The sequence below is a fragment of the Trichoderma harzianum genome, assembly GCF_003025095.1.
Source record: "Trichoderma harzianum CBS 226.95 unplaced genomic scaffold M431scaffold_3, whole genome shotgun sequence".
Classification (NCBI taxonomy): domain Eukaryota; kingdom Fungi; phylum Ascomycota; class Sordariomycetes; order Hypocreales; family Hypocreaceae; genus Trichoderma; species Trichoderma harzianum.
The window spans coordinates 797,095-820,845 of NW_020209251.1; the positions used below are offsets into that span (position 1 = coordinate 797,095).

At 51.4% G+C, this 23,751-nt stretch overlaps 7 protein-coding genes across 7 annotated transcripts; 4 read left to right on the plus strand and 3 right to left on the minus strand.

The window, feature by feature from the left end:
* Nucleotides 1–181: 181 nt before the first annotated feature.
* M431DRAFT_109034 (hypothetical protein) lies at nucleotides 182–1,738 on the minus strand (the record flags this gene model as incomplete). The annotated part of the gene is made up of 1 exon (XM_024911695.1): nucleotides 182–1,738. One exon carries the CDS (start codon nucleotides 1,736–1,738, stop codon nucleotides 182–184), a length of 1,557 nt encoding a protein of 518 aa, XP_024777204.1.
* Nucleotides 1,739–2,258: 520 nt separating this feature from the next.
* On the plus strand, nucleotides 2,259–8,954 carry M431DRAFT_79192 (hypothetical protein; the record flags this gene model as incomplete). Its single annotated transcript, XM_024922790.1, has 2 exons — nucleotides 2,259–8,326; nucleotides 8,417–8,954. 2 exons carry the CDS (start codon nucleotides 2,259–2,261, stop codon nucleotides 8,952–8,954), a joined length of 6,606 nt encoding a protein of 2,201 aa, XP_024777205.1.
* A 789-nt stretch (nucleotides 8,955–9,743) lies between these two features.
* M431DRAFT_491773 (hypothetical protein) lies at nucleotides 9,744–11,888 on the plus strand (the record flags this gene model as incomplete). The annotated part of the gene is made up of 6 exons (XM_024916933.1): nucleotides 9,744–9,909; nucleotides 10,097–10,574; nucleotides 10,632–10,959; nucleotides 11,025–11,237; nucleotides 11,295–11,795; nucleotides 11,853–11,888. 6 exons carry the CDS (start codon nucleotides 9,744–9,746, stop codon nucleotides 11,886–11,888), a joined length of 1,722 nt encoding a protein of 573 aa, XP_024777206.1.
* An 822-nt stretch (nucleotides 11,889–12,710) lies between these two features.
* On the plus strand, nucleotides 12,711–15,598 carry M431DRAFT_505111 (hypothetical protein). The gene is made up of 5 exons (XM_024918581.1): nucleotides 12,711–12,845; nucleotides 12,925–13,161; nucleotides 13,229–13,302; nucleotides 13,394–14,042; nucleotides 14,093–15,598. The coding sequence occupies exons 1-5, from the start codon at nucleotides 12,798–12,800 to the stop codon at nucleotides 15,281–15,283; spliced, it is 2,199 nt and encodes a 732-aa protein (XP_024777207.1). The 5' UTR covers nucleotides 12,711–12,797; the 3' UTR covers nucleotides 15,284–15,598.
* A 2,897-nt stretch (nucleotides 15,599–18,495) lies between these two features.
* On the minus strand, nucleotides 18,496–19,410 carry M431DRAFT_343443 (hypothetical protein). The gene has a single exon (XM_024914426.1). It carries the CDS (start codon nucleotides 19,314–19,316, stop codon nucleotides 18,681–18,683), a length of 636 nt encoding a protein of 211 aa, XP_024777208.1. The 5' UTR covers nucleotides 19,317–19,410; the 3' UTR covers nucleotides 18,496–18,680.
* Nucleotides 19,411–21,417: 2,007 nt separating this feature from the next.
* On the plus strand, nucleotides 21,418–21,876 carry M431DRAFT_491775 (hypothetical protein; the record flags this gene model as incomplete). Its single annotated transcript, XM_024916934.1, has 1 exon — nucleotides 21,418–21,876. The coding sequence occupies one exon, from the start codon at nucleotides 21,418–21,420 to the stop codon at nucleotides 21,874–21,876; it is 459 nt and encodes a 152-aa protein (XP_024777209.1).
* An 825-nt stretch (nucleotides 21,877–22,701) lies between these two features.
* On the minus strand, nucleotides 22,702–23,505 carry M431DRAFT_77849 (hypothetical protein; the record flags this gene model as incomplete). Its single annotated transcript, XM_024922624.1, has 3 exons — nucleotides 22,702–22,950; nucleotides 23,028–23,329; nucleotides 23,400–23,505. The coding sequence occupies 3 exons, from the start codon at nucleotides 23,503–23,505 to the stop codon at nucleotides 22,702–22,704; spliced, it is 657 nt and encodes a 218-aa protein (XP_024777210.1).
* Between the last annotated feature and the right edge of the window lie 246 nt (nucleotides 23,506–23,751).

Genomic DNA, 23,751 nt, shown 5'->3' on the forward strand with positions numbered 1-23,751 from the left:
CGGTAATATCAAGTGGCTTAATTGGGGAAGGAGCAATTACGCGGAGTTGGGTTCACCATGTCTTATTCTGACTAACGGCGTTGTACTTTTTTCCAAAGATGTGCAGTTATGACTGAGATATATAGAACAGAGGCAAAATAAAAACCGCTAAACGCATGATCAAAACCGCTAAACGCATGAATCAGACTGCGTCTCTCAGCACTCCTAGATTTCCGTGTAGTCTGGACCAAACATCATGCCCATCGTCTGTGATACTATTCTTTGATGTGTTTTTTCGTGATCCAAGCCTCGTTGCCGCAGCTCCAGTCTTTGGCTGTCTTTCAGAAACCTCGCTGGAGTCCTCCCCTTCCTCTGGGTGACCCAAAAGGAAGTCAATTTCTCTAAGGTTCTCTAGGCAATTCTCGAGTGCTACCTGACCAATATCGACAGTTTCTGCGGCGTATTCGAGAAGCGCAATCTTGGCTGAATCGGCGGCAAATACCCAGGGCTTAATTCTCTTTGAGATATCTGGGTGTTCAGACTTGGACGCTATTTCTGTTTGTATGCCAGACCGACGGCGCAGAGAGTCTTTCATAGGATAGGCGGGCAGCAAATGGCTTTCTTCGCGGAGACGACCGAGTAATTGACAAGCATCCTGGTTTTGCTTGGACAGCGCCGAGGTGAAGAAGGCTTTCTGGCTGATGGCTGCCTTTTGGCTGACAGAAATAGCTGCCAAGGCTCTCAAGTAGGGAGTCAGGAGATGGTCAATAGGCATTGGAGGTTTGTTGCTGCTTCGATCCAAGCCGGCGACCAACTGTGCAGGCGGTAGAAGCGATGGATGAGATGGCTGAGATAGCTGAAACTGCTGTGTTTCCAGATCCAAAAGAGTCTTCCTCGAAGACACGTATTTGGCGTACTTTTTGCTAATCTCTTCAAGATTGGCTGCGATTGTTGATGGACTGACTCTTGACTTGTGATTGCCGCTTTTGGCTGCACCAGAGCTCCCCCCAGGAGAAGCTTTGGCAAGCTCGGTTTCGATCCAAGTGATGAGTTCATTGCGAGTGGTTGTCAGCGCTTCCATCCGAGCACCGTTGCTGACCATGTCAAACTGGTTTTTGGATCGGTCTCTCGTCTCTCGTACTGTCTGCTCTTCTTGCTTTAGCAGTAGTTTTGCTCTCAAAACTGTCTTCTCCAGCTGCTGGATTCGGTCACTGAGACCTGACTGAGGAGATGTTTGGTCTAGCGCGAGACTATTGATGACATCGTCTGGTGCGCTTGGCACACCAGGGCTGCCTTGAAAGATGTGCTTGGCATCTAGAAACTCCCGAGTTGCAGCAGGCTTTTCCATGAGAAGATCTAAAGACTGTCGAGCTGCAAGTAAGCTCTCTCGCTTCTGTCGCAGCTTCAAAAGGCATATTCTCTCCTCCAATAGATCGACGCTGTTGGCCTTTGGGTTTGGCGGCTCGGGGTCTTCAGGGGTATTATTTTTCAAGAGACTATCAAACTGACGGCGTGCTGCCGTATTGGCCTGGAGAGCCTCGACATATTCCCTGAATACGCCCGTTAAGTCTGATGGCGTGGTGACTTCTTGTGAGCTGTCGATGAGGAACAGAGGACTCTGAATGGCTCCATTGCCGGCGCAAGATCCGAGGTGAAGAGCCAGAACACGTCTTATGTAGTTGACCTGTTCTCGAGGCTTGATATATGGATCAAGCTGCTTTTGGAATTTGAGTAGGATTTCCGGATGATGGTCGGGCATGTTGATATATTGAGATTCATTGCACTTGATATATCGAGGCGAACATGAACGTTGGGCTGCACATGCCGCCTTATATCTCGGCACATGTACCGCCTGCACTCGGGAGCTGTGAGAGGTACCTGACCGCCTCAGCCTATCAGCAGCTGCATAGGCCGCTAAATACAGGGGGGCCACTCAGTGAGCTTCCACGACTTCAGTGCTCCACAACACTGTGGCTAAAAACGATTCTAGTGTGGCGCATTGCACTAACTCTTTGCTACTTGGCGCGTCCAGGCAGAAGATGTTGGCTCAGGAAATTTATCGCGACCAAGTCCAAGCATCACCATTCACCCAATTCAGCAACTGCACATTGCTGAGACGCCTAGGCAGCTACCCTCCGTTTCGATACGATTCACTTTGTCTGGGTGGCAAGCACATGGTGAAGTAGACGCTGGGCTCATCGAGCTTTTTGTCGAGGACATCGACGTTCTCTCTCTCTTTCTTCTCTCTTTAATCCTAATTCCCAAGCACAACCGCCACGATGTCGGACCCTCATCGCGATGTCTCCCAGTACAAGTACTCGGCCATGTCCAACCTGGTTCTCCAGGCGGACCGTCGGTTTGTCACAAGGCGAACTGATGAGGCCACAGGCGACCCAGAGTCTCTCGCTGGACGCCTGAGTATCAACGACATGGGCTCTCGAGTGGCTCGTGACGAAGCCCCGAAGCAGAAGAGGCAACCTGGAATGCCCGAAATCGAGCGAGGGAATCTTCAAGAGGGCCAAGACGTATTGCTAAGAGAGCAACGGAAGCGAAAACCAGATGCGCAACAGGGTGGTGTACTCGGTACAAATGACACATTGATCGAAGGCATCACATATCGACCTCGAACCGCAGCGACGCGGGCGACCTTTGACCTGATCCTGACTCTTGTGGCGAACAATCTTGGCGATGTACCCCACGAAGTCGTGCGCAGTGCTGCAGATGCTGCGTTGGAATATCTCAAAGATGACGATATGAAGGATCTGGACAAGAAGAAGGAAATCGATGATATTCTCGGCACAACTCTGAATCCCAAGCAATTCAACGAACTGATTAACTTGGGAAAGAAGATTACAGACTACGATGCCCAAGACGATGATGAGGATGTGAACATGGGAGGCGACAATGATGACGACGCGGAAATCGACCAGCGGCAGGGTGTGGCTGTTGCCTTTGACGACGACGACGAAGAGGATGAGATTGTCAATGAAGTTCGAGACGAGTCTTCAGAAGACGAAGAGGAGGAAGAGGAGGAAGAAGGGGCGGCAAAGGCAGAGGAGGAAGCTGGGGGAGCAGATGACGAAATGATCCTCGACTCAGCACCCTCAGGGGATAAGCACAAGAAGGACGACAAAGCCTCTATACTCGCGCGAGATGTGGACGCCTTCTGGCTGCAGCGTCAGATTGGCACATTATACCCAGACGCGCACGAGCAAACGGACAAAACCAAGGATGCCCTGCGTATACTTTCCGGAGAACCTGACGAGGTCGGCGGCGAAGAGAAAACTCTCCGAGAGATTGAAAACGATCTAATGGAGCTCTTCGATTTCGAGCATCACGAGCTTGTCCAAAAGCTAGTTCAGAACAGGGAAAAGGTCTTCTGGCTCACAAAACTTGCCAGAGCAGCAGATGCGGAACAGCGTGCCAATGTCGAAAGAGAAATGGCCTCGGAGGGCCTGCAATGGATTCTCAACGAGCTGCGCGGCAAGTCTGCAGCCGACGGAGAGAAAGGAGGAAAAGGAGCCATCAAGATGGACATTGACGTTCCCGCTTCTTTCACCGCCGAAGGGCCCAAGACTGAAAGGCCCGAAGGACACCTGGTGGGCGGGCTGCAGCCAAAGAGACTCATAAACCTGGACAATTTGGTCTTTGACCAAGGAAACCATCTCATGACCAACGCCAAAGTCAGGCTGCCAGAGGGATCGACCAAGAGGTCTTTCAAGGGCTATGAAGAGATTCACGTGCCTGCTCCGAAGAAGCGGAATGATCCAGACGATGTTCTTATTCCCATTACTGACATGCCGGAATGGTCACGGATGCCCTTCAGCACGGCCAAGTCTTTGAACAAGATCCAATCCAAATGTTACCCAACCGCTTTTGAGGATGATGGCAACATGCTTGTTTGTGCCCCGACAGGTAGTGGTAAAACAAACGTGGCTATGTTGACTATCCTGAGAGAAATCGGCAAGAACCGCAACCCTGAAACTGGCGACATTGATCTTGATGCTTTCAAAATCGTCTACATCGCCCCTCTGAAGGCTCTCGTTCAAGAGCAAGTTGGCAACTTCGGAAAGCGTCTTGAGCCCTATGGTATCCGCGTGTCTGAGCTGACTGGTGATCGCCAACTCACCAAGCAGCAAATCGCAGAAACTCAAATTATCGTGACCACACCTGAAAAATGGGATGTCATCACGCGCAAGGCAACTGATGCCTCCTACACCAACTTGGTGCGCCTGATCATCATTGATGAAATCCACTTGCTCCATGACGACCGTGGTCCCGTATTGGAGAGCATTGTCAGCAGAACCATTCGAAAGACGGAGCAAACAGGAGAGCCTGTGCGAATTGTCGGTCTGTCTGCAACGCTTCCAAACTACCGAGATGTTGCTAGCTTTCTTCGCGTCGACACCAAGAAGGCGATGTTCCACTTTGATGGTTCCTTCCGACCCTGTCCTTTGCGCCAGGAGTTTATTGGTGTCACTGACCGCAAAGCAATCAAGCAGCTCAAGACGATGAACGATGTCACCTACAACAAAGTCATTGAACACGTCGGCACTCACCGAAACCAGATGATTATCTTCGTCCACTCTCGTAAAGAGACTGCAAAGACGGCCCGTTATATCCGAGACAAGGCCCTGGAAATGGAGACTATTAACCAAATTCTTCGACACGATGCCGGCAGCCGGGAGGTTTTGGCTGAAGCTGCAAGCCAAGCAACCGACCAGGATCTCAAGGATATCTTGCCTTATGGATTCGGTATCCACCATGCAGGCATGAACAGAATAGACAGAACCGATGTTGAGGATTTGTTTGCCAGAGGTGCTATTCAAGTCCTTGTGTCTACTGCCACCCTTGCCTGGGGTGTCAACTTACCCGCCCATACCGTCATCATCAAGGGTACACAAATCTACTCTCCAGAGAAGGGTAGCTGGGTTGAGCTTAGCCCTCAGGATGTTCTCCAGATGCTGGGTCGTGCAGGTCGACCGCAGTTCGACACCTATGGAGAAGGTATCATTATTACGACTCAAAGCGAGATTCAGTACTACCTCTCGCTTCTCAACCAGCAGCTTCCCATTGAGAGTCAGTTTGTTAGCAAATTGGTGGATAATCTTAATGCTGAAGTTGTACTTGGCAATGTGAGAACTCGAGATGAGGGTGTCGAATGGCTTGGATACACATACCTCTTTGTCCGAATGCTTCGGTCTCCAGGGTTGTACCAAGTGGGTGCAGAATATGAGGACGATGAGGCATTAGAACAAAAGCGTGTCGACCTCATACATTCTGCAGCAATGGCTCTCAGAAAGTCGAATCTTGTCAAGTATGATGAGAAGACGGGCAGGATCCAGTCTACCGAACTGGGTCGCATTGCCTCCCACTACTACATCACCTCAAGCTCCATGGACACCTATAACAACCTCATCCAACCCTCAATTACAACTATCGAGCTCTTCCGGGTATTCGCACTGAGTGCCGAATTTAAATACATTCCCGTCCGTCAGGATGAGAAGCTGGAGCTCGCCAAGCTGATGGGCAGAGTGCCGATCCCCGTCAAAGAAAGCATTGAAGAGCCACACGCCAAAATCAACGTTCTGCTCCAGGCCTACATCTCCCGTTTGAAGCTCGATGGCCTGGCGCTCATGGCAGACATGGTATATGTCACACAAAGTGCCGGCCGAATCTTGCGGGCCATCTTCGAGATTACACTCAAGAAGGGCTGGGCATCAGTTGCAAAGACTGCCCTGGATCTGTGCAAAATGGCAGAAAAGCGAATGTGGCCTACAATGTCACCGCTGCGCCAGTTCCCCTCCTGCCCTCGTGATATTGTTCAGAAAGCAGAAAGAATCGACGTCTCGTGGAGCAACTACTTTGATCTTGATCCTCCGAGAATGGGCGAGCTGCTGGGCATGCCAAAGGCAGGCCGTACAGTCTGTGGGCTTGTCGCCAAGTTCCCCAGGGTCGATGTTCAGGCACAGGTTCAGCCCATGACCAGATCGATGCTCAGAGTCGAGCTCAGCATCACTCCAAACTTCGAATGGGATGACAGCGTTCATGGCGCTGCTGAGAGTTTCTGGATTGTAGTCGAGGACTGCGACGGCGAGGACATTTTATATCACGACACGTTCCTTCTTCGCAAGGACTACGCCGAATCTGAAGCAAATGAACACATCGTGGACTTCACGGTCCCTATCACAGATCCTATGCCACCCAACTACTTTGTTTCAGTCATCTCAGACAGGTGGATGCATTCTGAGACGAGGTTGGCCGTCCCCTTCCACAAGCTTATTCTACCCGAAAAGTTCCCGCCTCACACGGAGCTGCTTGACCTTCAACCTCTTCTCGTTTCGGCGCTTAAAGTCCAAGATTATGTGGATCTCTATCCGGATTGGAGACAGTTCAACAAGATCCAAACGCAGACCTTTAACTCGCTCTACAAGACGGATCAGAATGTCTTCATCGGTGCCCCAACGGGAAGTGGCAAAACAGTATGTGCTGAATTCGCCCTCCTACGGCACTGGGCGCAGGGCGATGCCGGTCGAGCAGTTTATATCGCTCCTTTCCAAGAGCTTGTTGACGCTCGTCTCCAAGACTGGCAAAAGAGACTCAGCCACTTGGGTGGCGGAAAAGAGATTGTGAAGTTGACAGGCGAAACTGCTGCAGATCTTAAAATCCTCGAGGCGGGTGATTTGATCCTCGCTACACCTACGCAATGGGATGTTTTGTCGAGGCAATGGAAGAGACGGAAGAATGTTCAAACGGTGCAGCTGTTCATCGCCGATGAGATCCATCTTCTAGGTGGCCACATGGGCTACATTTACGAGATTATCGTATCGCGCATGCACTACATCCGTACCCAGACGGAGCTGCCGATGAGGATTGTTGCTTTGAGTGCCTCTCTGGCCAATGCTCGCGATGTTGGCGAGTGGATTGATGCAAAAAAGCACGACATTTACAACTTCAGCCCTCACGTCAGACCCGTGCCTCTCGAGCTTCACATTCAGTCCTTCTCGATTCCTCATTTCCCGTCCTTGATGCTGGCCATGGCGAAGCCGGCATACTTGGCTATTACCCAGATGTCGCCAGACAAGCCGGCAATGATCTTCGTTCCCAGTCGCAAGCAGACCAGAAACACTGCACGCGATTTACTGGCTGCCTGTGCCGCGGACGACGACGAAGACCGCTTTTTGCACACCGACGTCGAGCAAATGCGGCCCCTTCTTGATCGCGTCCACGAGGAGGCCCTGGCTGAAGCCCTGTCTCATGGTATTGGTTACTACCATGAAGCTCTCAGCCAGAGCGACAAGCGCATCGTGAAGCACCTTTACGATAATGGTGCTATTCAAGTGCTTGTCGCGTCTCGAGACGTCTGTTGGGAATTGACGAGTACCGCTCATCTCGTCGTTGTCATGGGGACGCAGTATTTCGAGGGCCGCGAGCACAGATACGTGGACTACCCTCTTAGCGAAATTCTGCAAATGTTTGGCAAGGCATTGCGGCCCTCAAAAGACGGCCGTGGCCGTGGAGTTCTCATGCTTCCTCAGGTCAAGCGTGATTACTACAAGAAGTTTTTGAACGAGGCCCTGCCCATCGAGTCACACTTGCACAACTACCTCCATGATGCCTTTGTCACGGAGATTAGCACCAAGATGATCGAGTCGGGTGATGACGCCATTAACTGGACCACATTCACGTACTTTTATCGAAGACTACTAGGGAACCCAAGCTACTATGGCCTGACTAGCACAACTCACGAAGGCCTGAGCAACTACATGTCAGATCTCGTGGAAACGACGCTGCGTGAATTGGGCGAATCCAAGATCATTGAATTTGACGAAGATGATGGATCTGTTGCGCCGCAGAATGCGGCCATGATTGGTGCCTACTACAACATCTCTTACATCACAATGCAGACATTCTTGCTGTCTCTCACAGCACGGACGAAGCTCAAGGGTATCTTGGAAATCGTAACTTCCGCTACCGAGTTCGAAACCATTCAGGTTCGTCGGCACGAGGACAGTCTTCTGCGACGCATCTACGACCGCATTCCCGTCAAGATGGCGCAGCCCAGCTATGACTCTCCTCACTTCAAGGCGTTTGTTTTGCTCCAAGCTCACTTCTCTCGGATGCAACTTCCAATCGACCTTGCCAAAGACCAAGAGATTCTCCTCACTAGAATTCTCAGTCTTCTCAGCGCCATGGTCGACATTCTCTCATCAGATGGCCATCTTAACGCCATGAACGCCATGGAAATGTCCCAAATGGTTGTCCAAGCAATGTGGGACCGAGATAGTCCTCTCAAGCAGATTCCACACTTTTCGCCCGAGGTCGTCAAGGTTGCAAATGATTTTGGGTACGTTTTTCATTCATTTCCCCCCTTTCATCCTTTATTCCGTTTGAACTCCTTCCACACCGCGTATCATCTGGCTAACTCAATCTTTAGAATCAAGGACATTTTCGACTTCATGGAAGCGATGAACCCTGAGGAGAATGCAGACTATAACAACTTGGTCAAGCGATTGGGTCTTTCACAGAAACAGCTGGCACAAGCAGCAGAGTTCACAAACGACAAGTACCCCGATTTGGAGCTGGAACATGAAGTTCTTGACGCAGATGAAATCAGGGCTGGTGAGCCAGCTAACCTGAGCATCAAAATTACGCGAAACATCGAGGAGGATGACGAACACGACTCTACGGTGCACGCGCCCTTCTACCCCTCTAAGAAGATGGAGAACTGGTGGTTGGTGGTGGGCGATGACAAGACTCGAAATCTCCTGGCAATCAAACGGGTTACCATCGGCCGTGAGCTGAACGTACGGCTTGAATACACTGTGCCATCTCCTGGTGAGCACAACCTCAAGCTGTTCCTAATGAGTGATAGTTACATCGGAGTGGACCAAGAACGGGAGTTTTCAGTGACGGCAGCAGAGAGCATGGATGTGGACGAGGACGAGGACGACGAGGACGAAGACGAGGAGTAGATGCCGGCACGCTCGCTCCAATCTTTGATCTCTCTGCAAAAGAAAAAGAACGATTATGTACAGTAAAGGCAAGCTACGGATACAATCTTAATACGTGATTTATGTTTTGCCCAGCTTTGGTTCCCGGTTTTGGTTCTCGGCGACGCCCATGACGATGATCTGCTCTTTGCGTATTGTTTTCGGGATAAAGCAGGGGTTGTGGTGGCGCGCGGTTGTGGAACAGCAGTTTCGAGGCCCAAGGTGGTTGGGTAGTCTAGGGCGACAACCTCGTGCAGGCCAGGGTGGGAGTCAGACGTCGAAGCACGGCGATGGGCTCAGGGCCAACGCGGGCGAGCGAAGACGGTCGCACGGCCCTTGCGAGGCATAGGCAGTTGTCTAGAGCAGTGGCCCCGGCATTGCCGCCGTCGTATGGCGCCTCGGCATTGTGAATCGCGGGTTTTGGGGTTGCTTATTTGAGTCGTCATTAATGCCAGTCACGTGACGCGATTCGGTGACGTTTTGACGTGTTCCTGCGGTTCGTTATTCGCTCCAGTGTTTTTCCTTTCGTCACCCACATCAATCCTTAGCACAACGCGGGCGAAGCTGATTGAGACAACTGCGCCTTTCATCGCCCGAGCCTCCAGCTGCATCACGCAACTTGCCTTGCGCCCCCATTGAACACGCATAACACGCCGCGAAACGCGTCCGACGCTGCCTTTCTGGAGCTTGACCCCGACCCTCGTGCCATTCGCGTGAGATCTGCCTGTGTCTCTAGCATTGGAAGCTGCGCATCGCCACCCAGCGTCCGCCATGGCAGATAACTCGCCTGAGAAGCCCGATGCCGCCGCGCCTGTTGCCAGCACCGAGCCAGTGCCAGCTTCCGAACCAAAGGTTGCTGGCGAGGGAGAATTGGCTGCCAAGACTGCGGATAAGTCTGAGGGGGATGCCACAATGGAGGAGGCAAAGGATGCTCAAGGTAAGCTTCCCAAACGCGCTTTTAGCAAAGTCTTTTCGCGCATCTTCCTAGTCTTTACTTGTGCGAGCTTCATTGCTGTGATGCCAACAGCTCTGAGCTTGTGTTGCTGGATTTTTATTTTTGTATTTATTTTTCTGCCTTGTTTTTCCAGCCAATGGACTTGCGCTAATCGCAGCTGCCAAACTAGAACCCAAGGCGCCTGAGAGCGCGGAAAACACTGCCGATGCCCCATCTGCAAAGCCAGCTGAGGATGAGAAGAAGACAGATGCGGATGGCGACGCCGAGATGAAGGACGCCGCCGACACCGCTGCTGAGGCTGAAGCTGATACGACTGCCGCCGCCGAGACCCCAGCTGCGAAGGGTAAGAGCCGTCGGAAGTCGACCGCCGGAGAGTCAAAGGGCAAGACGCTGAGCAAGAAGGGCTCCAAGGCGCGCCTAACCCACATTGATGCCCAGCCTGGCGACCACTTCCTTGTGAAACTCAAGGGCTTCCCAGCGTGGCCCGCCATTATTTGCGATGAGGATATGCTTCCTCAGGCCCTCATCAATACCCGACCAGTCTCCGCCGCGCGCCCTGATGGATCATATTCCGAAGCCTATGCGGATGGCGGTAAGCGCGTGCACGATCGAAGCTTCCCCGTCATGTACCTGTACACAAATGAATTGTAAGTCATGCAACCCGCCCAGGCACCTGCGTCGTGGCTGTAGCTGATTGGCTCTAGTGGATGGGTTGCGAACACTGCCCTATCCGAATTGACTTCGGATAAGGCTCGAGACACGATTGCAGACAAGATGCGCAAGGACTTGAAGGCAGCTTTTGAGCTCGCCATTGAGCAAAACTCGATCGAGCACTACAAGGAAATTCTGCAGAGCTTCCAGGACGAGCTGATTGCTCAGGAAGAGGCCAAGAAAGAAGCTGCAGCTACCCCGAAGAAGTCCAAGAAGGGCAAGGCCAAGGCAAGCGATGACGAGGACGTGGATATGGAAGACGTGGATGAGGCGCCAAAGCCTAAGCCTAAGAAGCGAAAGGCTGCCGATGAAGAGACCAGCGTAAGTCTATTCACTTGGGTGCCATGGCAAGATTATCTCAGGTTACTAAGAAAACGCGCGACTAGGCCCCTCAGCGCTCCGAATCCGTCAAAAAGCCCAAGATTAAGCTTAACACGTCATCTACATCCAAGTCGGCAAACGGAACGGCAGCGCCAAAGGCCAAGGAAGAGAAAGCCGCAAAGGCCGCAAAGCCAAAGGTCAAGAAGAGCGCAGACAAGAAGTCTGACGCGCCCAAGGAAGCCAAGATGACCCCTGAAGAGCGCCATGATCGCAAAAAGGTGCGTTGATGCAGATTTACTTGCAACTCAAAGAATGTCCGCTAACTAAGTCTGTAGAAGGAAGTTTTGTATCTTCGCCACAAGCTTCAGAGGGGTCTTTTGACCAGAGAGCAACAGCCACGTGAAGATGAGATGGAATCAATGTCCAGCTTCATCAATATTCTGGAAAAATTCGAGGACCTCGAAGTATCAATCATCAGAGGCACCAAGATTAACAAGGTTTTCAAGGCGATTCTAAAACTCGACTCGATTCCTCGCGAGGAGGACTTCAAATTCAAAAAGAGGTCTCAAGCTCTGCTAGACAAGTGGAACAAGCTGCTTGCTAGCGAACCTGCGCCTGCTAACGGTGTCAATGGAGCTGAATCCAAAGAGTCTGGCAAGGCTGCTGGAAACAGCGGTGTGAAGGAGAGCGGCGACAAGGATGAAGATGCCGAGGATGAGCAGACCAAGGAGGATGCTGATGAGGAAACGGTTGCCCCGGCCACAGCCAAGGATGAAGAACCAAAAGCAAACGAAGATGTGAGTGAAGAAAAGGATGAGAAAACTGAGACTGAGGCGGTGAGATAGCACCACCCTCTGCAGCATTTGATGAGATTCTAATGTGATTTTGCATAGGCTCCCGTGTCTGCAGCCGTTGAAGCCGCTGCTTAAGCAACCAGATTTGCGACAATTGGTCAACGAAAAACTCTGTCCTCTCTACGTCCAAGTTTAGGTTCCCACTCTCGAGGACATATTCCTATTGTTTGGTTCTTTTATTTATTTTATCTCTGCGGCGCACAAGGCTCATCATTTGTTTTTATTTAATCTTTTATTTCGCGTCTCTTTCCTATACTATAAAAGGGGCCACAGTTTTATCCTTTGATTTGTGGTGTACAAGTAATCACCATCACGGACGAGCAAGACGAAGGAACGGGGAGAAGGCTCACCCACTTTGCCTCTTGGAGGAGCCGTTTCACGGCGTGGCATGAGGGAATTCTCGAGTTACTTGAGACGGGAGAAAAGGGATATTGGGTGTTTCAGCCCAGCACGCGCAACGCACGGGTCAGAAAACGAGATTAGGAGTCATTGCAGTGTGCAAGGGGGCACGCCTGGGAGATTTCAAAGACATGCTTGTTGATTTGAGCAGCTCAATCCGGTTATTACTAGGGCCAAAGGATTTTTGGTTTGGGGGGGGGGGACTAGGTAGGCATGTTTTGCGCGTCGAGAATCAAGGCTCTATTTTAGTTTTATGAAATTCAGCGATGTACGATGACTGACTTGTAAAATGAATGCGAATATGTGGCAGATGCCGTTTGATTTGAATTGGTGTAATGTGACTGGTGATGCTATTACTGGATTTATAGGAGATGAAGGGACATAATTGTAGACTGTTCTTCCTGGCGCTTGGGCAACGACACACAGTGCTCATACTGTATCGACTTTACTGTATACCTCCTTAGTAAAGACCGTGTTTCTGCCAAACCGCGTTCTCACGACATGAACGACGATGGACATTTGAGCGTCCCCAATCTCGTGTCGCAGAAGCAGCCTTTGTGATTACAGTAAATAGAAAAAGGCAAAATGTCCAATGAAGAGCTGCAGGGCACTTTTGGCCAAGAAGATCACCAGGTGTGTAAAGCTGAAGAGCGAGTCCATTCACCGCGCTCTGTACTTGTTGCTAACGGGCACATGAACTACTCGCACGCAGGTGGCCTTCATCTTTGACCCAGAAGAAAATGAGGCGCCACGCAGAGACAGAGAGAGGCCGTCCAAACGGCGGAAAACGGCGCGGCGTGCTACGATAGCTGGGGATGATGACGAGGATGAGGAGAGCTCGGCGTCGTGGTTCGCTCCGCTGCTGGATGGGGCTGAGAGTGCGGCTTGTGTGAGGCGAAGGGAGAGATTGCTTGAGGAGAATTGGGCAAAGGTTGATGCTCGCATACAGGTGAGTTGTTATAATTTAGGTGGATGTGAGACGGGTTTGAATGAGCCGTGCTAATGTGATGGGATAGGATATTTTGAGGGACTCGAATTCTGCGACGTTGGATGAGGTGTCGCAGTTTGTTAAGGAGGCAAATTCGGAGTGGTGAGAACTGAACCCGGCCCATGTGTTTCCATGTTTTCCCTTGCCTTCGAATAACTGCCAGTACTCAGAGCATGTTGCTAATGCGATGTAGCGGCGACAAGATACCGTCTGCCTTCATCATCACTGGCCCCAACATTGCCTCACAGGATTTGCTGTTCGAGCAGCTATCAGATTCCCTTCAGCGGTCATCGCCTAGCAAGTTCATTCGGCTTCGGTCATCAGAGGTGACCAACCTGAAGAATGCCCTCAAGAAGATCATCCAAGACGCCACGTCGAAAACGCTCGTGGTTGACGGCGAGGAAGACTTGCAGCTTGAGCAAGGATCGAGTCGACGCTATCTGCCGTATGATCTTGAGGCGCTGCATGTATTCCTGGAGCATCAGCCGCAGGAGAATATCTTTGTGGCCTTTCAGGATAGCGAAGCCTTTGACAGCGGCTTTCTATCAGATATCATTACCCTGCTTAGTTCATGGCGACCACAGATTCCATTTACTCTGCTCTTTGGGATTGCTACATCCATTGATTTACTGGAAAGCCGCTTGTTAAAAGCAGCGTGTCGGCTCATTCATGGTGCACAATTCGACTGTGTACAGACAGATACCATCTTGGAGAGGGTATTCGAAGGAGCGGTAGTATCCAGCGATGTCCCTCTAAGACTGGGCCCGCAAATCCTCAGGGGCATGCTCGACCGCCAACGAGATCAGATGGCGGGCATTCAGGCATTCATAAGCTCGTTGAAGGTGAGAAATGATGGCAAATGAAATTTAGCCTTGAAGCTGACAGCCATCAGTACATTTACATGTGTCACTTTTACGCCAACGCACTCAGCGTCTTACTGACCCCCGAGACTGGAGAGGGGGAAGCGATCCTCCAGGCTGAGCATATTGAAGCACTGCGGCATCTCCCCTCGTTCCGACATGAGGTGGAGGCGGCAGTTGGGGCCGCAACCGCTGATACCCTTCAGCATGCACGCTCGCTTCTAGAGGACGATGAGTATCTACTCGCGCAGGCTCGAGCTAGCAATGACCGTCGACAAGACTGGATGGACAGTCACCTACGCTTACTCCTAGTCAGGGAGGCTGCAGGTGCTGTGCAGCCCCCATTCTCGCGGGCGTATGTCGATTCTTTGTCTACGGCTTATCCTAATACTGGAAATGGAAGCTTGACCGAACACATCCGGCGCATGGGTTCAGGCGCGCTCATCAGCATGCTACGTCGGATTATCTCCATATTCAAGGATGGAGAGCCCAGCTTTCGCCTTGAGCCCGCGACCAAGGAACAAGATGCCCTTTTATTGAGCTTCCTAGAAGAGTCGCTCTCGCGCCTGGAGCAGCTGCAAGCAGACGCAGAGAGCGCTGGCATGACGCTGCACACCAAATATAGCAGCCAAAGCAAGGTGATGCGGACGACTGTGATTGCCCAGCGAGTCCAGCTGAGCCGCGACTCGGCGGCCCTCCGCGACGAAGACAAACAGTTGACAGATATTGTCGACGCAGTGTCAGAGCGGCTGACGGCACATTTCGGGACAAGACGCCCCGAGAGGGTGCTATTTTCGGAGACGTGGTTGTATGACAGCAGATCGCCTCTACGGGACGTCATGGTGCCACGGCCGCGGGTGACATTCAGGCGCAGCTTGGCGCGGCCGTACGACTACCTCTCTTGCAGCTGTTGCAGGAGCAGCGGCGCCGAGGATGGTGTTGTGCAGGCGACGCTTCCCGCGACTTCGATCCTATATCACTTGTATCTCGAGGCGGGCAGCCTGATTAACGTGGCAGATTTGTGGTCAGCATTTCACGCGCTAGTGCGTGAGGAGAAGGAGGAGGACGACGATGATGGGGAGAAGAGCGATGAGCAGCGCCAGCAGGAGGAGCGGAAGGCTTTGGTCATGTTTTATCGTGGTTTGGCGGAGTTGAAGGCCATGGGCTTCGTCAAGAGTAGCAAGAAGAAGACGGATCACATTGCTAAGGTGAGATGGCTATAAGCGAAGGACCAAGAAAGGAGAAAAAAGAAGCGTCGATCTAGAGTTGCAAAATTGCAAAAAGGAATGGCGGTTGATGTTGGAAGCGTGGTGAGTGAGACGCTTTCGTTCTGAAGGAAGCAGAAAGGAATCAGGCAAATCCAAGAATATGAAACTATTTGCGTGGGAAGCGAAGGAATCAGGCAATTAAATCAAAAGTACGACACGCAAGACGCACCGATGACATTTCCAGCAGGGCGGCTAAATTAAAGTAGATTAAAAACGCAACGTTGAAGTGTTGCAATGGAGATGTAGAGATAGCAGCTTGGTGGTTCCTTTGTGGTATCAGTTACTACCATTACTTCCCAGATACTTTGTCTACTCAGGTATCTGTTGATATCGCTACTTGATTCCAATATCAGCTATTATCGCTACATTCCTATGGTGCATCACTATTGTGATTATTAAATTTAGAGATCTTGGATACTGGACATCTTAGTGTTATTCAATCCAATGTCTGAGTATGACTTCATCCTCAGGCGCTCCCCCAAAAGCCAAACAACCCACACCCTTCGCCACGTGCAGCTGATGAAAGAGGAGGGAGGGAGTGAAGAAAAAATATGAACAGGTGACCCAGCTGAGCGAGAACCCTCTGCCAAGCTTAAAACGCTCTAAAAATTTAATTAAATTACAACGTACATAGATGCTCCCCATCGTCTAGGCTTGTGCCAAGTATTGACGGATGAAACCCAAAAAAAAATAACGAAGCGGCAGACGCGCGCGAGCTGTAATGGGGTTTTACTACTAAGGTAATGGGGTTCTTACTAGGTAGGTAATGTACCAGTACGAGTACCGAGATTAGTTTGTCCCAAAAATCTACAAAGGATTCTTGAACTAAATAGCCGCGGAAGCGAACAAGGGTATCGGACGTTTCATTGGGAGTTTTGGAGTTGGGTTTTTGGTGCTCTGTTGGGTGCAAGGGAATAAGACAGGCTTGGTTTAGAAACAAATCGACGTCAAGAAAAGGGAGAGTGAGGTCATGTGTATTAGTAGCTAGGATGTATAATTTTTCTTTTCAATTTTTTTATTATTATTATTCACACGAAGCGAAGTCTCGATTTTGTTTTGTCAATGAAGCTGAATGGGAGGACAGTTAGACTAGTAATTAGAGTCATGGCATGCAGAGCTGCGCCCCTGTCTTGATACCCAAACGCCTCCTACTGCAGACGCGGGAAGACCGTCAGGTATGATGGTATGATACATTGTTAGTACAAAACACTTATACACATATACACGGCAAGTGGGTGAACGAGCGAGCGAATGACAAAACGAAGAACAAATTAAACGCCAAAGAGGAGCGGGATAATCACCCGATACAGTAAAACTTTTCATGCCATCCATTAACCTTTACCAACGCAGCGGTATGATGGCTTGCACCGGCTCTCTTTTTCTTTTTTAATACCTTACTCACTCTACCTTAACCTGTAGCTGGGCTCTTGGCTGGGGGGGCAAGAAGAGGCTGAAAGCTGAAAAGGCAAACGGCATGTAAGGGCGGTCAGTCCGGCCACACGGGACCGACGACCCAAGTGCCGCCCCTCCCCAAACCCCTACTATGTATCTACTAAGTGGATTGAAATAACGTTGTGTTAGTGGTTGAGTTTGATTTGACAGATTTGACTTGAATCATTTGTGATTTGGATACGGTACGGTGAGCCAAACGGAAATAACGGAGGATTTTTTCAGGCAAGGTCTGGGAGAGGTGGGGGAGGAAGATGAAAAAAAAAGTAGAGTGTCTCGGAGAGAGTGCGGTTTTGAGTTAAACGTTGTGTCACAATGTTTCTGATTGTGAGGACGGCTGTTTTCGGGGCTGAATGTCAGGAAAGCCGGAATATTTCTTTTTTAATTATGTCACAAGGGAGTTTGAGTGCTAGTTACGCAAGGTGGTATTAATTAGCATCTTTGTGTTTGTTGTTCAAGTACGGAGTAATATCTGTTATTACGCTGTTGCTGCCTTCTGTTAGATGTTGGATATATTACCTATCACTATTTAATTTGTGACACGGGATGTTGGCTGCCTGGCAAAATCCCGATTTTTAATTGGAGGGGGGCGCACCAAAGAATGAATCACACCGCGAAGCTCGATGCATCCTCACGTTGCTCTTGTTCCTTAGCTCTGGGGTCACAGCATTACGAGTTAGGCGTTTGCTTGCTTCCCTCCCCCTCCATCTACAGAGTCGTATTGGAAAAAACGTACAAGGTGGAAAATGCGCTTGAGGGGGTTCCACCGGGCTGGGGGGGTGGATTTGAGACATGTAAGATTGAAAGATGGCGATGGGTAACAGTCGTATTGGTTACGGAGAAAAATCTCACCTGTTGCGGCCCTACGTGTACGTGCATCTGCTAGGTCCATGATTCGCCTAGGCGAGAGAGCGAGGTGGTGACGCCTTCTCATGCGACTTTCCGGTTCTCGAGGGCGTCTCGTTGCGACCATGGACTGCCACGTAAGTTAGGTTGTTTTGCGTAGAGCAGTGTGCTTGGAAATGGTCGACAAGTCCGGCTGCAGATGAAACCTCACACGACAGAAACCAGTAATACGAGTACGCGTACGGTGAATAGCCTCAGAGTCAGAGCCTCAAGCACCGCAAGCCCCGGCGACTGTCGTGAATCCAACTGACTCAACTGAACCCGTTTGCTCACCAAGTTCCCAAGTGCCACAATGACTCTCTCTCTCAACTTCTTGCCCTGCAGATGCTAGGCCCGGCCGTGATCTATTTATTGTCTCTGCTAGTGCATGTCTCAATAGTGACACACGCAGCTCCTAGCAGATGCGCCGGCAGCGCAGCTATGCCGTAGAGAGCCTATGCCATGGGCCAGGAAACCTGGAGGGTATTTCCCTCTAGGTCCAAGCGACGATGATCTTTTTACGGTGGGCCACCGTTTTCTGGAAGAATAAAGACAATTCGAATCCCATGCCGTTTCAGGCTGACGATGGGATTGGCGGAAAACCCCATGGGATCCTGTGGTTGGACAAAGCTGTGCCGGGCAGCACATGCGCTGTCGATCATACACACATGCTTGCTTGCCCGCTCCGGCTGTTGTCAAGAACCTCCCATCTTCTCTCGCTTTGCCGCGGGTAGAGAAATGCCCCAATAGACATGCACCGGCTCAGCAGATGGATTAACGGATTGGACGCCGTTCACAGGCTGTAGATGGTAGACACCATCCGCAGGGAGAGGGCAATGGTGTTATGCAGGCTCGACTTATATGCAAGTATTCGGGTCATGAGTGGCGAGAAGCTCTTGTGTCTGGCGGCCACATGGCTGGGCGGCCTAGACGCCCATGTGCCACCCGATCCTTTGATAGCAAGGGAAATGTGCAGATCGCGCGTGCGCAGGGCAGCCAACCGCATGCAAACATGCTGCTATTCAGGCAGCGTGGACACGCCGTGTAATGTAATCCCACGAATGAAGCTAATTTGCCGGAAAGGAAGAAGGAAAGGAAAAAAAGAAAAGAAAGTGAGGGATCTCAAGGGCGAGCAGAGAGCCGAAAATAGCACGAGTCGCTGATGGAGACTCAAACACCAGTCCCGCAAGAGCATTCCAAGCCAAAGCACTGGCGCTGTCTCGCCTGGATGGATTACTTCACTTTTTTTGCTGGCCGGACTCAGCCCGGGTCTCTTCCTTTGCTTGCTTCGGCGAACTTGGTGCACTCGCCCAGCGGCATGGCTCCGGTCTTGGAAGGGGGACCTGAGGCTTTTGCCCGGAACCAGCATCGCCGGCTTCTGCTCCCAAGAAGTTCGCTCCCCTCCTTGTGGTACACGCATTCTTACGTCGTGCGTCCAAAGGCTTGAGCCACGAGGACATGGCGGATCCGGGAACCGAAGCCTCCTTCGGCCTAACGTCAACGGAGACATTTTGCTGGTCTCGGTCGCCCGTTGGGTTTCCACGGCCAACGTCTTTGATTGTTGGCCGAACCGAAAGTGACGATGCCTCATTCGCTGGCACAAATGCGACAGTGCCGCGGACGGAGCAGCGAATCGCTGAGAGTACAGTAGCATTCGTCCATCGTCACGTTGTTGCTTGTTCTGTCCAGGGTTCCTCTCTGGGAGGGTCAGCTCTGGCTAGCAATGTCTCACTCTGGGCGTTATGGCTGCGTCCGTCGCAAAGCTCATCCCCCCATGGAGATTGCCCCCCCCCCAGGCAAGGTAGCGTCCGACCGTCATTGTGGTAAAGGCTGGACTGGACAATGGCACGCTTGTTGATCAGCTCTCTCTCGCCCTCGCCCTTCGCTCTGTTTGTCTGCTGGAGTGCGAGTGCTGTAGAAGCGAACTCGGGAGTCGCGAAGGATTGGAGGGAATGCGGGATCAAGACGCGGGACATGGAACGGCGGCAAGCCCTGCATAATGTAAGGTCCACTGCTGTGAGGTCAGTCAGGTATCGACACGGGAGCTTTAGCGGTTTGCATGTAGAGTACAGGCGGGTGCTTTAGCGGTCGCCGACCTGTAACTCAGTGGCCACCGGTACCAGCGCAGCGGGCGGGGCCCCAGAGATCCAGCACAGCGCACGCGAGCGGCGGCTCCGTCGCCAACAGACAGACAGCCCTGGAGGCTACAGGCCACAGGCTACAGGTTCAGGCTACAGGTACAGGCCCCAGGTACCGGTACCAAATCGCGACTGACCAGCGCCGGCGCCTTGCCCAGAGCAGTAGCATCTGCGTGGTTGGTGGGGAGGGGACCAGCCAAGTGTCAATATTCGCAGCGACGAGGCGTTTCCAATGGCATGGCGTGGCGGCCCAGCCAGAGACAGAAGACGGACTGAATTGGATTGGATCATTGATGTGACGGGGGGCTGAGCGAGAGACCAGCCAAGGCCAGCCAGCTTCAGGGCTCCCAGATCCCGGCTCCAGCTGCAGCTCCAGACTCCTGGCTCGCTGTACATACGGAGTAGACTCAGTGTAATACCGGCACCCCCCCACTCACTGCAACTGATGGATGATGACGATGCAAGTCGAGTCGAGTCGAGCATTAATGAGCTCCAGCTGGGATTCGACTGATTTGATTGTGTGGCAGCGGCACTAGGAGCGACTTGCAGGTGGGCTGTACCAGGGCGTGCGTCTATGTATCGTTAGTACTCGATTGCGTGCATGCACGTCTACTAGGTAGTATGGATGGATGGTATATAAGAGGAGTGCCGGTCGATTCGATTTGGCCAGCCCATCTATAAATGCTCTTGTGGCCTCGTTTGCCTCGTTTTCCTGCTGCACCCAAGTATAGTAGTATTCCTATGCCTTTCTATTTCTATCCCAAGTATCAATATTCCACATTCCAGCATCCAGCCCATTGAGTGAATAAAGAAGCTCCAGTCAGCCATCAAATAAGCACCTGACCACCGATTTCAATCTCATCTCAGCTCAGCAGCCTCGACGCTCCGTTCTCGCCCAACCAGTTCAACCATTCAAAAGGGGAAGCTAGGACCTTTGACCACACATTGATCGAATCTGTTTAATTTGATTCGTTGTCTCGCATCCGGTTGCGCGGGCGGCTACAAGAGGTCAACAAGGAAGAAGAACCAACAAGGCGTTTGCAAGTTGGCGCCTCTCACTTTTCATCTACAAGCAGCCAGGGGCCCCCCAAATCTTCGACTTTGCTTTCGTTTTCTTCTTTTTGTGTCGTTTTCATACAAAGGAAAACAAAAACAGGGGACAGTTCAGCTGAACAAGCCTCGTTTTGTTTTTTTTACCGCCTTGTTTTAGCCTTTGAACGAACTCGTACTTTGTGCACGTTGACGGCCACTCCGCTTTCACACACACGCTTTTAGCTTTTCTTTCCGAGAACGGTCAGCCTCAAGGGAAAAAGCAAAGACACAACGACAAACGATCTCAGATATCTAATTAGAGATCTAACTAGTGGCTGAAAGGCTCAGCCTGCATTTAAAAACTCGACTTTCCTGCCGTGCATCATTTTGGCAAACGTGTATTGAGTCTTGCATCCTCGAGTCGGGTGTCTTGGAACAGCAAAACCGCCTATTACTACCACCACCACCGACGTCTAACCACATCACATACCAAGACATCCACTCAAGGAGGACACGTATAGAGAGGAGGAAATCCAATCGGAACCCTTTAATTTCTCACGACATATTCACCAAACCGACATCATGATGCATCACCGTCGCCTGCCGTCTCACCACCGCAGCCATCAGAGCTCCCTGCGCCGCCGGCTCGCCAAAAACCCCGAACTCGCCCACAAACTACACCAGATGGCACTGCCCTTATCTCCTCTTGTCCAGCTCACCACCGGTGCTGTACACCCTCACTTCCCGCGCACCGTGCTGCAGTTCTGGCTCCTCACCGACGCTCAACTCGAGTCCCTCGCTCAGTTCTACCACCAGCGTACTCCTTCTCCCTGGTCTCGACAGTACCCTTGCCCAATCAACTGGCGGTCCGAGGCACCGCTTGAAGAGAAGCGCCGCAAGATGGGCAGATTCATCGGTCTAAGAGGCTGCGAGAGCCCGACTGTTGTCCTCAAGACGGAGGAGCAGATCGCCAGAGACGCTAGCAGGAATGCGGCCGATGAGGATGTTTTGAGACGAAAGATGAATCCCTTTTCTCAGCAGTAAAGGGAGGGCGTTCGCTTTTACTATTCTCCTCTTTGTCTGTCTTAAAACACGTGTTTATCAATATCCATCGTTACCATCGGTCTAGCATCGGCACCATCTTTGGGGAGAGATGGCCGAGAGTTCTGGAGTTTCTTCAATTTGTTTTCTTCGAAAGGTTATATGGCGTTTGTTTTGTTTTTGGTCTTTATTATCGGGGTTGGGTGTTTTCCTTGGGACGGCTGCTACTTGCATCTTAGATTGGCGACTTGAGACCGTCACCGGCAACCTCCATACGGTGTTTTCGTACATATCATGTATATATATATATACTGGGGAGGTACAATAACAACAGCATACATGGAGCATCGGAGGGAGAGGTGGATTTATATCGGGAGGGGGCTGGTTAGAAGACTTACAGCAATGACTTGTCATGATATAACTGTTATTATAAATACAGAGTGGCTTCGCAGCCTCTAGTAGAAATACTTCCAAGTCGCGTAGGGACAAGAGACGCAGGATAGCTAACTTGTGATTCTTGATAGCCGCTTCCTAAATAAAGTACAGTACAAATCCAAACAGTCCCTCATCTTCTCTCGTCTGTGATACCCATTCAAACGCCGTGAATTTTCTACCCACCATGGTCACTGCAATTGTCGGTGCGAATGCAAGCTCTGTTGCAGTGCACCAACGCCCATTGATCATCTCGCCCTTTCCTCCATCATAGAATGTCTATATATACACAGGCGCCGTGGTTTGCGCCATGAGTGATCCCTCCTTTCTTTCTCTTTCATCTTTCTCTTTGTGTCCGCCGTCGTCTTGATTAGTCTCTCCCTCTCCCTGTTTCTCTCATTTCTTGGGGGAATCAACAACCACAGCATCGTCTTCGTGAGCGTCCTTTGTTGAGCCCTTCTCGGATTCCTCGAGCTCCTTCATGAAATCTGCGCGGATCTGTCCTCGTTTCTTATCCCACCAAGCCTTCTCGGCATCGGTCTGGGCTTGGATCTCCTCTAGGCGCTGGCGGAGCTTGGTGTTGGCGGCGATTTCGTGTGCGGACTGGAAGATGATGGAGCCCCAGTTTGGTGCCAGAGCGTTGGCCTAAAATACTCGTGTTAGTCATCGCTTCGAGACTCTACATGAGGCGGAAGGCCGGTATGTTCAGCATAAAGACATACCTCGGTAACGACGTCTCTCAGTTCTTCCTCCATTTCCTTCTCTGCGCGCAGGAAGCGCTGCCACAGGTCATCGCCAACGCTTCCCCTCTGCAGAAGCGCTCCGCACGCCTGCTTGGCAGTCTTGATGTGGATCAGGCGCTCGATGTCCTCCACTGCGCGACGCAGGAGGGCCGCTCGCAGGACGCCATCGGGGACCTTGGGAGCCTTTTCGGCGCCTTCTTCGGGATCGAGATGCAGGAGGGAGAGGTAGATGTCTCGCTGGAGGTGAGGGCCGAACCAGGGCGCGAGGTTTGCGCTTTCAGCTGCAGTGATGGTTGCGTTAGCGTTTGCGGCGAGAACGTTATGGGGGAGTCACTCGGAATCGTTTCGTACCAGCCTTCCGTCTGCGATAGATTGTGGAAAACGTCATGAGGGCGCCGCCGAGGACGATGAGGTAGGCGAATGGAAGGGCAAGGCCCTTCCAGTCAATGTCGAACATTTTTTCTGGTTTTGGGGTTTTATTTTTTTTTTTCTTCGTGAGCGAGTGACTGTCGTCTATGAAGATCCTGGAAAGGCTGAAAAGACAATAGCCGTAGCCGTTCTCTCAATAAAGAACCGCGCTGAAAATGAGTATCCAGACAAGCGCACAAATGAGCGGACGAAGCAGCGTGGAATGGCGCAACGCTGGTTTGTTCTTCTTCTGTCGTGTCGAGGGCTGAAGTTCCCTGGATTATAAAGAACAGAG